Raw genomic sequence first — 12773 nt, forward strand, 5'->3', positions numbered from 1 at the left:
AGTCAAATAACATGATAAAGTTGCAAAGCAGGCATCCAGAGACAAACCTTCGTGTCATCTACGGAGGGCTGGGGGGGGCAACATCTCAGACTCTAAACCCCCCTTATGTACTATTAGACGCTGTGTCTGAGCATGACTCTTTGATGTGATGATGAGGGCTGACCTGCTGTACGGCGGCCAGGCTCTGAAGCTGAGCAGTGCTGAGGCTGTGCTGCTGCTGGAGGGCTGCGGTTTGTAACATCAGATGCTGCTGCTGAGCTGCGTACATCTGCTGCAGATACTGTGCTGCCGTGTTTGGCTGTCGATGTAACGCTTGCTGGAAAACCTGCACAAAAGGACAGACAGAGAGAGAAAGCAAGCTGGTTGGGAACTAATTAATGTAGATGAGTTTGAGAGTAAAGACTAATAATTAGATATTGAAAAACTGTTTTTCACAAAATCTGAATGGAACTATCAAACCTCGCTACTGTACAAATGAGGTTTGTGTTTGTATGAGAGAGAGGGAGTGTGTGTTTGTGTGTGTGAGTGTGTTAGCATGGCAGTAAAGTCGGACATTGTTTGAGGTTAATGCTGTTACTGGCTGTTCCCAACTACGGATTGTTTTCTTTTTATTTTCATAAACTGTATGTTGTGAAATTCTAAAATTCAAAGACTGACAGAAACTGGCTTACACAAAGTAAAGTAAAAACCAGTCTGTGACATTTAACAAAAGATAACCAATGAATAAAATGTTACTTAGTATTACTGCCTGTGTTTGTGGAACAGAGAAGAGAACAATGTCATAAGGCATTGCTGCAGCTGCCTGAAATGAAATAATTCACTTTTGATTCAATTTTATTAGAAAAACTTAACTTCAATTCCGACCAACAGCTGGAGTCAAGTGAATCAAATTAGATTTGCAGCAAATTGCAATGTTCCAAGTTGCAATGAAATGTTAAAAAAAAGAAAGAAAAAAAAGCTGGACATCATTGCACATAGACACAGACGAATAAACCAAGTCTCAAATCACTGAGCAAAAATAGTTTCTGAAATTCCACATCCTCATTATAACACCTCTGAAAGTGTCCTCAGCCTTTTACTAAGGAACCAGAGAGGATGTCGTCCTGTGTTTGAGGGATGCGCTATGGAAACATCCTGAACCAAAGCTCTTGGGATGAGATTCATACAACACATTCTTGCATTCAACTCTCACTGACCATAAATGACCAACAGTCCTCAAAGCTCAGAGGTGCTTGTCGGCAACTGTGTTTGTCTTTTAAATGACAGTCGGCTCAGGACAAGAAAAGGAGAGCTGAGCAGACAAAAAGCCCGCTGTCGAAGCATCAGCACTTAATGCTGAGCGAACCTTATTCAGAGAGAGGGTAAGCCTGTGTCGGGGCTAATCCCTGAGGTCAGAGGGTCAAGAGCACTAAAGCACAGAAGACATTCCTTCCTTCAACTGGGACGGATCCTTTCAGATGCCCATTGATTTGATTTTCCTTCCATCAGTAGCTTGAGGAACACAAATGCCTCTTATTTCATTTATCCCAGAAAAACTTGACTTCTGTGGCCTTCTGTGAGGCTTTGTGTCCACCAACAGGGGGCAGTAGAGGGAGACATCTGAGCATGTTTATGTACAATTAGCACAGCTTTTCAAAATGGGAACTATTTGCATATCACATGCAAAAAAAAAAAGAAGTCTTTACCTGCACAGTTTGTCGATCAGGTATTCCACTGTAAACAGATATCTGAGACACCCCCTGTCTCCCCGTTGTAGTAACAGTACTGGAACTACTACTAGTGTTACAACTGCTATTGCTACTATTCGTAGTGCTGCTATTGCTACTACTGCTGGTAGTAGAAGTAGTAGTTGTAGGGGCTGTAGTAGTGTTAGAGGTACTACTACTACTGCTGCTGCTGGCAGCTGGGGTGGTGGAGGAGCTGCTGGTGGAGGAAGAGGAGGTGGTGGAGGGGGCGGTGGTGGTCCCAGTGCTGCTGGCCGTGGAGGCAGGGGCCCCTGGCTCACTCATGGTGCCCTCTGCTCTTCTCACCTTTGACCCCCGGCTCTTCTGAATGGCTCTCCTGTGCCTGGAAGAACAGAAAAGTAGCGCGTGAGAAAGTGGCAACACCGTCGTAAACCTAAGAACCAAAACTCAAGGTATTAAAACATCGTATTTAGTTTAAAACCATGGTGGACTAGGAAACAAACTTCAGACGGAGAACCTAAGTACATCCACACATGGTGAATCATAAAGAGTTAAGTGATTTTAAGTGAATTTACAGGGACGCATGTGAGATATAAAACAATTCCATCTACAGGTTCATGTTCACTAGGGTTGGACGCTACAGCAAAATTGTCCCAATCAGCAAATTATTGGGTGGGTGGTGCCACTTTAAGCTTCCAAATGAAGAAACAGGTTGCGATACAATAAGCATAACATGCACGATGGAGTGAAGGGAATACATGCACTTGCACTTGTATCTGCTGCTCTGCTTCAAAAAGTTGGAACATCAACAGAGCAAAAGACACAGCTGTAGTACACAGATTATCTTTGAAATGGTATTTATGAAAGGGCAATGCACAGCTGACATTCTGCCAGCATAATAAATCACTGTATAGGAGCAAAGTGTTATAGCTGTGGACCTCTGGAGATCTAACTAATGCATCTACTTGCCCTGTTGAAATCAAACCAACACAATCCCTACAAGCTATTCCACTGCAGACAGACCCAGTGCTGGAAATACTACAGCAATGTCGGGTTCTGCAACACGCCGAAGTGCAGAAGCGCAGCAGCATATGAACATCAGCTGGGAAATTAAAGATTCGTTTGAAGCCTTTTTAAAAGGCATGAATTAACTATGCCAGCAGCATTGCATTCTGATTAAAAGAAAAACACTACACACACAGCTGGCAGAACAAAGCTGGTTAAGCTTGGAAAATACATACTCACTCCTGAAATCCAGTGAATTTAGTAAAAAAGGAAGGGTAGCTGGCTAATGTTAACCTCTCTACATGTTAGACTGGCATTTCACGTGAAAAAACAATACACTCATTTGGGTGAAAAAGGGCTGTCCTTCATATGATGAATATCCATCATAACAGTCCAAAGTGTGAGCCAAACATAATGAATTATTGCTCAACCTCCTACATTAAAGCTAAATTAATGTTTTCAAGCTTATAATTTAACCCCTAGCAACACTGTGCGAACCCGATAGATGCATGCGAATACACAACATCAGTATTAATCACCAATGGGAGTCAGGTTGCCGTGGCGATGATAAACAAAAGAAGAGGCTAACCTGGGCGATCACAGCTTCATGTGGATGGAGAAAGATAAAGAGAAAAAGAAGGGATAAATAAGGTTGTGGCTAGAGGACAAAAAAGAGGCTAACCTGGGATTCTAATTTTGCAGAGAAAGAAAGAAAATGACATAAATAACCTGTGTGGGCATGCTGATCAGTGCGTGATTTCACACATTTCTATTGGTTGGTTCGTTGATTTAGCTGTTGGTTAGTTGATGCAGCAGTCTTATTCTGTGATGATCATCCTAAATTTCTGAGACTATCAGATTATCGTCCCAGGTCGATCCGCTATCTCTCAGTGTAACGTAGGACCACCCCTTTACAGCCACAAACACAGATGTTACCAGGTTTGGTCATGTTTCCTCTGGAACAATCCAAAATGATCCGCTTCGATATTGATATGAACGGATATTACCTACAACATTGGTAGTGCAGCAAAACCACATTGATAGTACAGACTGAATCAACCTGACTTCAGTAAACTGTAAACTCATCAACCGAAACCTAATCAAACTGCATTAAATTCTGACATCGGATAAAATGAACAGTGATTAATTTGAGCGTGTGCATACTTTTTTTGTATTTTCAGAACTAAGACATGGTGTATCCCAGAGTTCTGAATCAATTTCTACTCAATGGTCTGAGCACAAAGAAGAAAAGAACAAATGATTTAGTACCCTTCCATAAAAGCCTTTTTAAGATTGGTCCCCTGACACTCAGCTATCCATTAGCATGGAAGGAGAAGGTTCAGAGCTGTCCAGGCAGATGAGACAGAGGAGGCCTCAGCATGACAGGTGATAAGACACGGAGAGGAGGAGCAAAAAAAGAGGATTACTCTTTCTTGGAGGCAAAGGGGTAAAGAAGTTTTGTTAAAAACACATGACCAAAGTTCTGAAGTCTTTGATAAAGCCAAGTACCGATATAACAAGAAGAGAATCGGAAACTCATTAAAAACTTTAGATGCTGGAGGTGTAGAGCGTGTGGGAGTGTGAGGTGGTGGGGGATTCAACATGCATGACAGCTGAGGCGGAGGAGCTGAAACGAGAGCTGAAAATGGGGAGGATGGAATTTCTAACCTTAAGGTTAGAGGTATGTGCATTAAATTATAGGGGGGAGGCTGGATCAAGAGAAAGCAGGGCAGAGGGGTGAAGGTTGACTATTTTAAATGGGTCTGAGTGGGGAAGAGGGTATGATGGAAGTAATTAAACGCTGCCGCTATGCCACAGTTCTTAAGCTATTTCCTCCTCCTCCTCCTCATTATTCTTTTGAGCGGATTAGGGGCCAGAGCACAGCTCTATAGCCCACTTATGCTACAAAGCAGACTCAGAAACAAAATGCAATCTTAATAAGCCATATGCTATTCCATTAAATGGCAAACACAGAGCAGCCCTAAATACAACTCTGCAATGTCTGAGTTGATAAATCCTGAAACAAAAATAATGTGGAATTTGAGTTTGTCTGCACACGATTAACAATGACAGCTTCATATATGCACTAATTCTCTCATATGGGTTATAAGGCATGCATTGTTTTAAGAGGCTTATAATTTCTGCTTTTGTTTACATACTCAAAAAAGTAATATTTCTACTTCTTTCTATTTTTCCAGTTTGTTATTGTACTGGACAGCACCATATTGATAAGAATTTGTAATATCCTGACCCTGGCAAGGATCAACCCCTCAATAAATTAGAGAAGGAAGCCACTTTGCTCCAAAACTCTGATTCAATTTGACTACAATTTATGAGCTTCAAACTGCCCAAAATAAAGAAACCATGAGTTTGTATTCAAGTGTGCACCCTGGTTTTGTGCAGAGCAAACATAGTGTCTCTCTGGTTGTAAACAAAGCACCAGCACCATCAAAGTCCGTCTGCTTGCCTGTATCTATCATTAGCCTACATCCCAGAGCCTGCTGCTACCCATTGCCTCCTCGTGTGTGGAGAGGAGGAGGGAATCCCCTCTGGTAATGATGCCTTCAGCTCCAGTCATTCTGAGAGGAGTCACCCATCCATCAGGGAAAGGTGCAACCCCCCCTGCCAATCCCGCATCCCACTTCCACATCTGCGTCTACAATCATGCTTTGAGTTGGTTTTCGGGGGGAAAAGGGGAACCCATTAAAAGTGATGAATCCAGTGTGTGTGAAAGTATATCAAAGTGGCATCAGCAGCCACGAAGACATCACAAGAGCTGATAAAGAAAAAAAACAAAACGATTTGAGCTCCTGACTCCACTCACAAGAGGAAACATTGATCCAGTCCTGCCAGCATTACAAGACCACAAGAACTGACTGTCAGAGTTGAGTCTGAATGATGCACGGTCAGGAGGAAGATGAGAGCTATTAAGAGACTGTCAGACAGACTGTCTGTCTCTACAGAGCTTAGATCACAGTCCGGGAAGTGCAGAAGCCTCCATCAGCATCCATCCTGGGGCCTGAGTGTAGGTAAGCTCTTCACGACCCACATTTAAAACACCACAACAACCTATTTTTCAGCAGCACAAATTGATGAGTGATGGCCAGAGATGCCCTACAAAATGCACGCTTGTGTGTTTGTGTATGTGTGGGGGGTGCTCAGCTGCAGAGACAAAGCCCCCTAACCCTGGTGCTCCTACCTCCTCCGGCCCCCCCAACGCGATGCAGGGGTATGATGCCCCATCCCCCGGGATGCGTGCTGTCCTCCTTCAGGATGTTGCTCCTCTTTGTCTGAGTGGCTGGCTCGTTGGTGGAGTGAGTGAATGAGTGAGCGTGAGCGAGCGTATTTCTGTGCTATATTAAACCCCCCAGACCCTCCACCTACCCCTAATACACAGCTAGCTCATCATTAGAGCATCTACACCCCACTCCACCAACCAGGCCATGGCCTGCCTCCTTATTATGTGGTATCCTAGCGACAGCCAACGGGGTGCCTATGGAATCCCCGTGCAGAGCAGCAAGCTGATTGGATAACAGAATCCTCTCTAATGAAGATGATGGTAATGATTTTACTCGCTTCCCCCTCCCCCTCTGCTGACTGAATACTGATTTTTTTTTTTTAACACGCATAACCCCCCCTCCCCACAAGGTAAGCTGTTATCACCTATGTATTTTTTTAAAGGCAAAACTGAGGTTTATCATTATAAACAAAACAAAAAAAACACTTTCCTTTATTCTGAATTTTAATGGCTCCACTTAATTGCATCAAATCTGTGGACTGCAGGTCTACAGCACAGCTTTTGAACCATTTGTAGAAATCTCAATTTTGTCGACTAAGTGGGACAATTTTGTATCAGAGCATTCAGCTAAAGACAGGAGCAAAGAGCTACTGCTGGACTGAGTCTCAAACCCATTATCCAACCCACAGGAAAGTAATCCGCATCAATTTTGGGACATAACTGACACTGAGGCTAGAGGGGCAAAATTAAATTGTCTTCCACCAAAGACATGTGAGGTAATGATGGTGCAAATTGTTTCAAAGATTATCCTTATCCTAGCGGTGACACCAATAAAGACCCATCTAATGATATCAGTCAGAGGCTATGAGGGGTACGCCAACTAACTCACAGCAGGAAAGCAACCTATTTATAGTTGTTATGGAAATTAAATACAAAACGGGGTAGAAAATGGCAATTCACCCATAAAATTGAAATCAGATAGTATTGCTGTTGAAATCAAACCTCTCCTTAATGAGTACAGTATTCATTTATATGGAATAGAGCGGATAAAAGCAGAGGATAATGGCATGCTTATGGTCTGAACCACCACATTAACAAGCCACCCGACCGTCTGGCTCTATGAAATGTAGACATACGAGTTGCCTGCTGGTGCAACGTGGTATTGATTGGGGCCAACCATGCGTGAACCTCATTGATTATTATCTTCTCATTAGCATATAGATTAGCTGGCGGTGCAGCCAGTAAGGCGAGCCATGAGTCTCACAAGATGCTGTGCAGCAGAGGGGGTCAAAAACAGAAGAGTAGGACAGTGATGGAGGGGCTCAGTTCATGATGATGTACCCAGGGGTCTGAAAACCCGGTAAACCAAACAGGCCTGAGATACTTGAAGCACACAGGGTGCACCACAAAGGGGCTTTTAAACAAACAAACCCACCCACTGTTCAAAGGGCATCCAAGCTCATTATCAGTTTCAAGAATGCTGATGTCATGCTGCTGCTATAACGAGCTATTCTAGGGAGCCCTATAAAAATAAATGATCTCAGCTCTTTACTCTTAGATTTCTATGTGGACGACACTGCAAGCTGACGCACTAAGACCAAGCTGATGTCTCAACCATTCTTAAGGTCTTTTCATTAAACACTTGCTCTATAATTTCTGCCACTAGGGTTCTCTTAATTAAACTGGAAGTTATTAAGATAAAACATTCACTAGCTCACAAAAAAAGCTACTGGTCAAGGCAGACAGATGGCGCCACAGAGGAAGAAGTGCTCAATCACCCTGAAGTGCAAGTAGGTCCCAAATCTGAAGGAATTCCCTCAAGATGTTCTTGAAATATTGCATTCACAAAGCCATGAATCCAGTATTCAACATCACAGTGACATTGACCTTTGACCACCAAAATCTCATCGACTCAGGTATTCCACAGTATTGTGTTTACAAGAACAGGATAGACGGAAGGTGCCCTCAAAAACACAAAGCCTCCAGCCACAGCTTTCACCGGGGCAGGAGAATAAAAACATTTCAGACATTAGTCAGTGAATATCACCATGGTAATGCAGGCATCTCTGTCCAGACTTCCTTCAGAAATACAAACGCTGACTGTGTATCTTTTCTTGCCTTAAGTTTTTTTTTTTTTCACCATTTAAATCTGATCAATCCTTTATACTGTAGTACTCTGTGCTTTTTCCTCCTCAGGATTCTGGTCTTGCAGCACTGAAAGGTTCAGCATCCTGCAAACAAAATAATGGAGTTTCAAGTGCATGAATGAAAAAAATCTGTGAGAAGAAAAAACCCTCAAAAGAAAGGGGATTAAAAAAATACAACGATTCACTTTCACCATTTAAGGTGACAGAAGTCACTGGTAGCAGTTAATGTCACTTGTCACCAATTAATGTTGGACATTTAGTATCTGGTTTCTGTACTTTCTGAGAACTGGTGTCTGTAGTTGTAATAATAATAATAATAATAATAATAATAACAACAATATTATTATGATGATAAGAAATGCTTTGCGTGGTTTTTTTCATAGCTGAGGGGCAAGAACATTAAGCTCTACATATATTGGTTATATATCTTTACACCTATTCCCCAGAAAAAAAAAAAAAAACTAAGCAGGTCTTCCTTAATGCAAAATCTTTGCAACTTTGCCCTTTTCAGCGTGTAGTTTGATGCCAGCTGGTAAGCTTGGCAGTTGTTTTTTCACAAAGCATGGAAGAAGAAGAAAGAAGAAAGCAGGAAGAAGAAGAAGAAGAAGAAGAAGAAGGAGGAGGGATGGAGAAAGCTGACTAAAACAGTCACTCTGATGCAAGCTTGAACCTGCAGCATTGTTCTGGAAAACTAGACTAGCAATGAATATAAGGACCACATTGGTCCACAGACAGACAATATCAGGTTGGATTGGAGCGAAGAAAATGCTCCAATTAATTCCTGGTGGATGAACAGGCCTGCCCCATTAAGCTGAACAGTAAAAGTCTGCCTTCACATCCTGTGTCTTACAAAGCAGCATTTCCTTTGGGGGGCTCTTTGGTGAACTTTGGGTCATCCCCTGAGGCTGATGATGGTGAAGGGTCTTGTCCAAATAGAGTGAGCAGGGCATTTTTTTTTTTGTTAGAGTGTGTAAGACAGATACCCTCTGATCCTGAGGCCAGATTGGTTGGGTAGCCGTAATTGAGCCATCTGACTCAGGCAGACCTCACTTTTCACAACCGAGTAGGCCAGTACAAAGACAGTCTGGCTGCTTTCCAGCTTAAGTGTGCTGAGGTTGTATGTGCCATTCCAGCACGTGTAACCTCACACTGCCGTGATACCAAACACTTTCTCTTCAACTTCAGCTTCTTTTATTGAGGTCCTCGCTTAGATGCAGCTGTTCTCACAACAGTGATGTGAGATGTTAGAAACCTGGCCAGTTAAAAAAAAAAAAAATTGTAAAAAACAAACAAATAACTAAAAAAATCGACAGAAAAGCACAGACTGCAAGGGAGCAGCAGACTGACAGAAAGTGAAATATTCTCTCCCTGATCTATAAATACCACAGTTAAAGAGTTCTGGCAAAGCTTGACGATTAATAACACACTTCAATCCAGAGTGTTCTATAAAGGTAGTCTCTAAGGCATCAATCTCGGGTGTCTGTCACCCCAAAAAATAGGTCACGTTTGAACTGGAGTCAATGTAGTGCTTCACCTTATTCATCAGAATCATGCACTTTACATGTTTATTAATACCAGGGGTGGACAACCCCATCACTGTTTAGTGTCTCACTAATCCACAGGATAACAGGAAATCCGAAAACTTTCAAGTAGCTGGTGGAACTTCTGAGTGATATTTGCAAGGATGTACTTTTGGTAAGCTTGGACGGACTAGAGGACTAAAGATTTGCCTTGTAAAGAGTTAAGTAACAAGGCAATTTCTTATAGGAAAAGGCCATATCTTGACAGTGACATCAGGATTACAGTTGACTACATGATTCAATTTGCTTGGGAAGAGGAAGATTTATGATGCAGACAGTCACAGTGAATTAGGAATCAGAGAGGAATAGGTCGGCGCGCAAGCAACGGAGAGCAGCCGGTTGAATAGCAGGTGAAGTAAGTTTGATCATCACCAGCCAGCTGACACTCTCCTTCTCCAGTGCAGTCTGTATTTTGTTTAAATTAATCTGCGGAAAGAGAAGCAGCGATATACTGATATGAAGCTACACTGTGGTATCAGCTGTGCTAGATCAACTGACAATCTGGTATCCAAGTTGATGCCAGAAGTCTGAAAAGGAGACAGTAAGACCGGAGATGAAGGACAGTAACATGTAAAAAAGCCATGTGAAGAGCAGCAACAGGTCTGCATATGGATTTGTGGAGAAAAACAAGACTAGACAAGCCTTGTTAAGCCAAGCCTGACAATGCAAGTGAGGAAATGTGTTGCTTAATAATGTACACAAGTATACTGTATGGGAATCATATCGCTCAACTCGACCGAGTCTGCTCCATTTATCTGAGTACAGTACTCCTGGCAAATATAATGACAGAAGCCACAGAACTGTCTGACAAATATTTATAGGGGCCACATGAGGCAGCAAAGCAACATAGTGAGTTTTTCCCACATTAAAACAGATCACATCAATATTTACATCCTGTATCAATAAATATAATGCAGAGCAGCTGATCAGCACAATATTCCAAGCTATCCCCTAGAATCCCATTTTGCAACACATCCACATTGATATTTATGTTCTGACGGCAGAGGCTGCCAAGCAAAGGTTAAATTCTTAGCAAATCCGGCAGGTTTTCACATTCATGTAAACGGGGATAGAGCATTTTAGCTGCAGGGATTGGGTCCGCAGCCCAGAAAAGTTGAACTGGAGTCAACTTTAGGAAAACATAACCTGATGTCACCCTGCAGCTGCCAATCACATAAACCACAGGATACGACCGGAAGATGCCTTCTGCTGTTTCCTGAGCGAGCAACCCACGGAGACGGACTTGATGGCAGACATCTGGATTGCAGTTTATGCTGCGAAACATTCATAGCAGTCAAACTTCCTCCAGTTTGTGTTCATTTGGGGTTGAGAATCTTTGTCCTTTTTTTTCCAGTGTTTAATGGCAGTAGGTGAAAAGTTCACAAACTATGTTACACATAAACAGGTCTCATCGATGCACACCTGACCAACCAAAGCAATGGCAGTCCAATGTCTTGCTCAAGGAGCTGGGGATGGAACCATTAACCTTCTGATGACCAGAAAGCTAATAACAGCATTATCTTTACTCCTAGTCAAAGTGAAGGACAGCATCACACAAGCCTCTTTGCTGCCTTCCTGTTCAAAATGGTCTCTACATTTAGCATGTTTCATGATTACCTCACACTGCTAACTGGCAGAGCCATTACAACGTGTATCCAAACTAACCCAAAGGGCACAGACCAAAACAAACTCAACATATGAGTCGCCTGGGGTGTGAGGGGAATATTACAAGAAATTCTACCCATCTCATTCCTGAAAAGTCAAAGACAAAATGTGGAATACACAATGTACAATAAATACACATATGACAAGTGTATACAGCCTCAAATAGACCCTGACACAACGACACATTTAAGACACAAGACTGTGAAGGGAAGAATGTTATTTTGAGCACATCACGGTCACTTTTTTTGGAGGGGGCCACGTTTTTCCTATTCTAGTCGAGTCGAGCATCTCAGCTATTCCCGGTGATGACCCAGTGTTACACTTGTCAAACTGTGTCAACCCCTGCGGGACCGAGGTCCCACGAGAAAGCATGTGGCTAACTAAGTAACCATGACATCCAAATGACAATAAGATAATAATAATAATAATAATAATAATAATAATAATAATAATAATAATAATTAAAGCTGGAGCAACAGAAAAACATCGCCGTCAGACGACGAGAGTGCTTGTCAAAACAGTCTCTTTAAACAATTCTCATTCATAGCAAAACTAACAGCGATAGCACACTAACGCTAGCCTACGGAATTCCGTTAAAATAATGGCATACGGTGCTTCCCCGCGGCTTGTTTTTCCGCCGGAATGGACCGATTTCCTTCCTCACCACGAATGTCTGAAAACTAGCTAGCCGTTAAACTATCACGAACATCAGTGTTAGCGGGCAAGGAGAAACAAACGCTGCTGTTTCGCGGGGGGGGGGGGGGGGGGGGGGGCGATTACACGTTAGCTTGTAACGGCCAATTAACATCACGCGTTCCGACACACGCACGCACACACACACACACACACACACACACACACACACACACACACACACACACACACAAACATTGAGCCTCGTGCCGACAGCGACAACCTGTCAAAGAGCAAGTTAACAGTCCACATACCGTTGTCGTAAGCCTTGAAGAATGGCTTCTCTCTTTCCAGCGCTGTGCCTCCTGTTTTCCCTGATATTCTACACCATTTCTGGATGGTGGCTGTATCCGACGACTCAGCGCACACCAGCGGCGGTGACAGAGCAGAGCAACTTTTTTCACTTGCATTCCACAATGATCACGTGACTCAATTCTAGCCAATAGGCGGGGAGAAGGGTATTTGACCCCCCCCCCTTCCTTCGCCATCCCCTCCCCTTTGCCCCGCCCTCCCCCGTCGCTCCCTCCCATCTGTGGTCTCGTGAGAGCGGGGAGTAAAGAAGCCAGAGCCGAAACTGTGGTTGTTTTTCAACATCCACCACTAGATGGCGATACGGTCACGTTTCACGCCATTTTGGACAGAAAATGAAATTGACAACAGCAGAAATAACGTCAACAGGAGACGACTGCGAACAACTATTGGAGTCAAAGAAAACGATATTCATCAATAATCATTAAAAAAAGAAGAAGAAATCCATTCA

General features: G+C 42.9%; 1 protein-coding gene across 2 annotated transcripts in view; it reads right to left on the reverse strand.

The window, feature by feature from the left end:
• The window catches only part of phc2b (polyhomeotic homolog 2b (Drosophila)), a 35283-nt gene extending 22825 nt beyond the window's left edge, over nt 1-12458 (reverse strand). The window contains exons 1-3 of one of the 2 annotated variants that reach the window (XM_086200005.1): nt 12268-12455; nt 1686-2067; nt 164-325 (exon numbers count right to left, since the gene is read on the reverse strand). In XM_086200005.1, coding sequence (XP_086056131.1) covers nt 164-325; nt 1686-2009 — 486 coding nt within the window. In that variant the 5' untranslated portion in view covers nt 2010-2067; nt 12268-12455. Of the gene's footprint in view, nt 1-163; nt 326-1685; nt 2068-12267 lie in introns of both variants that reach the window. The other variant, XM_086200006.1, reaches the window with a different exon arrangement.
• Between the last annotated feature and the right edge of the window lie 315 nt (nt 12459-12773).

The sequence above is a fragment of the Aulostomus chinensis genome, chromosome 3, assembly GCF_037954235.1.
Source record: "Aulostomus chinensis isolate RoL2024-O1b breed Wild chromosome 3, RoL_Achi_v1.0, whole genome shotgun sequence".
Lineage (NCBI taxonomy): Eukaryota > Metazoa > Chordata > Actinopteri > Syngnathiformes > Aulostomidae > Aulostomus > Aulostomus chinensis.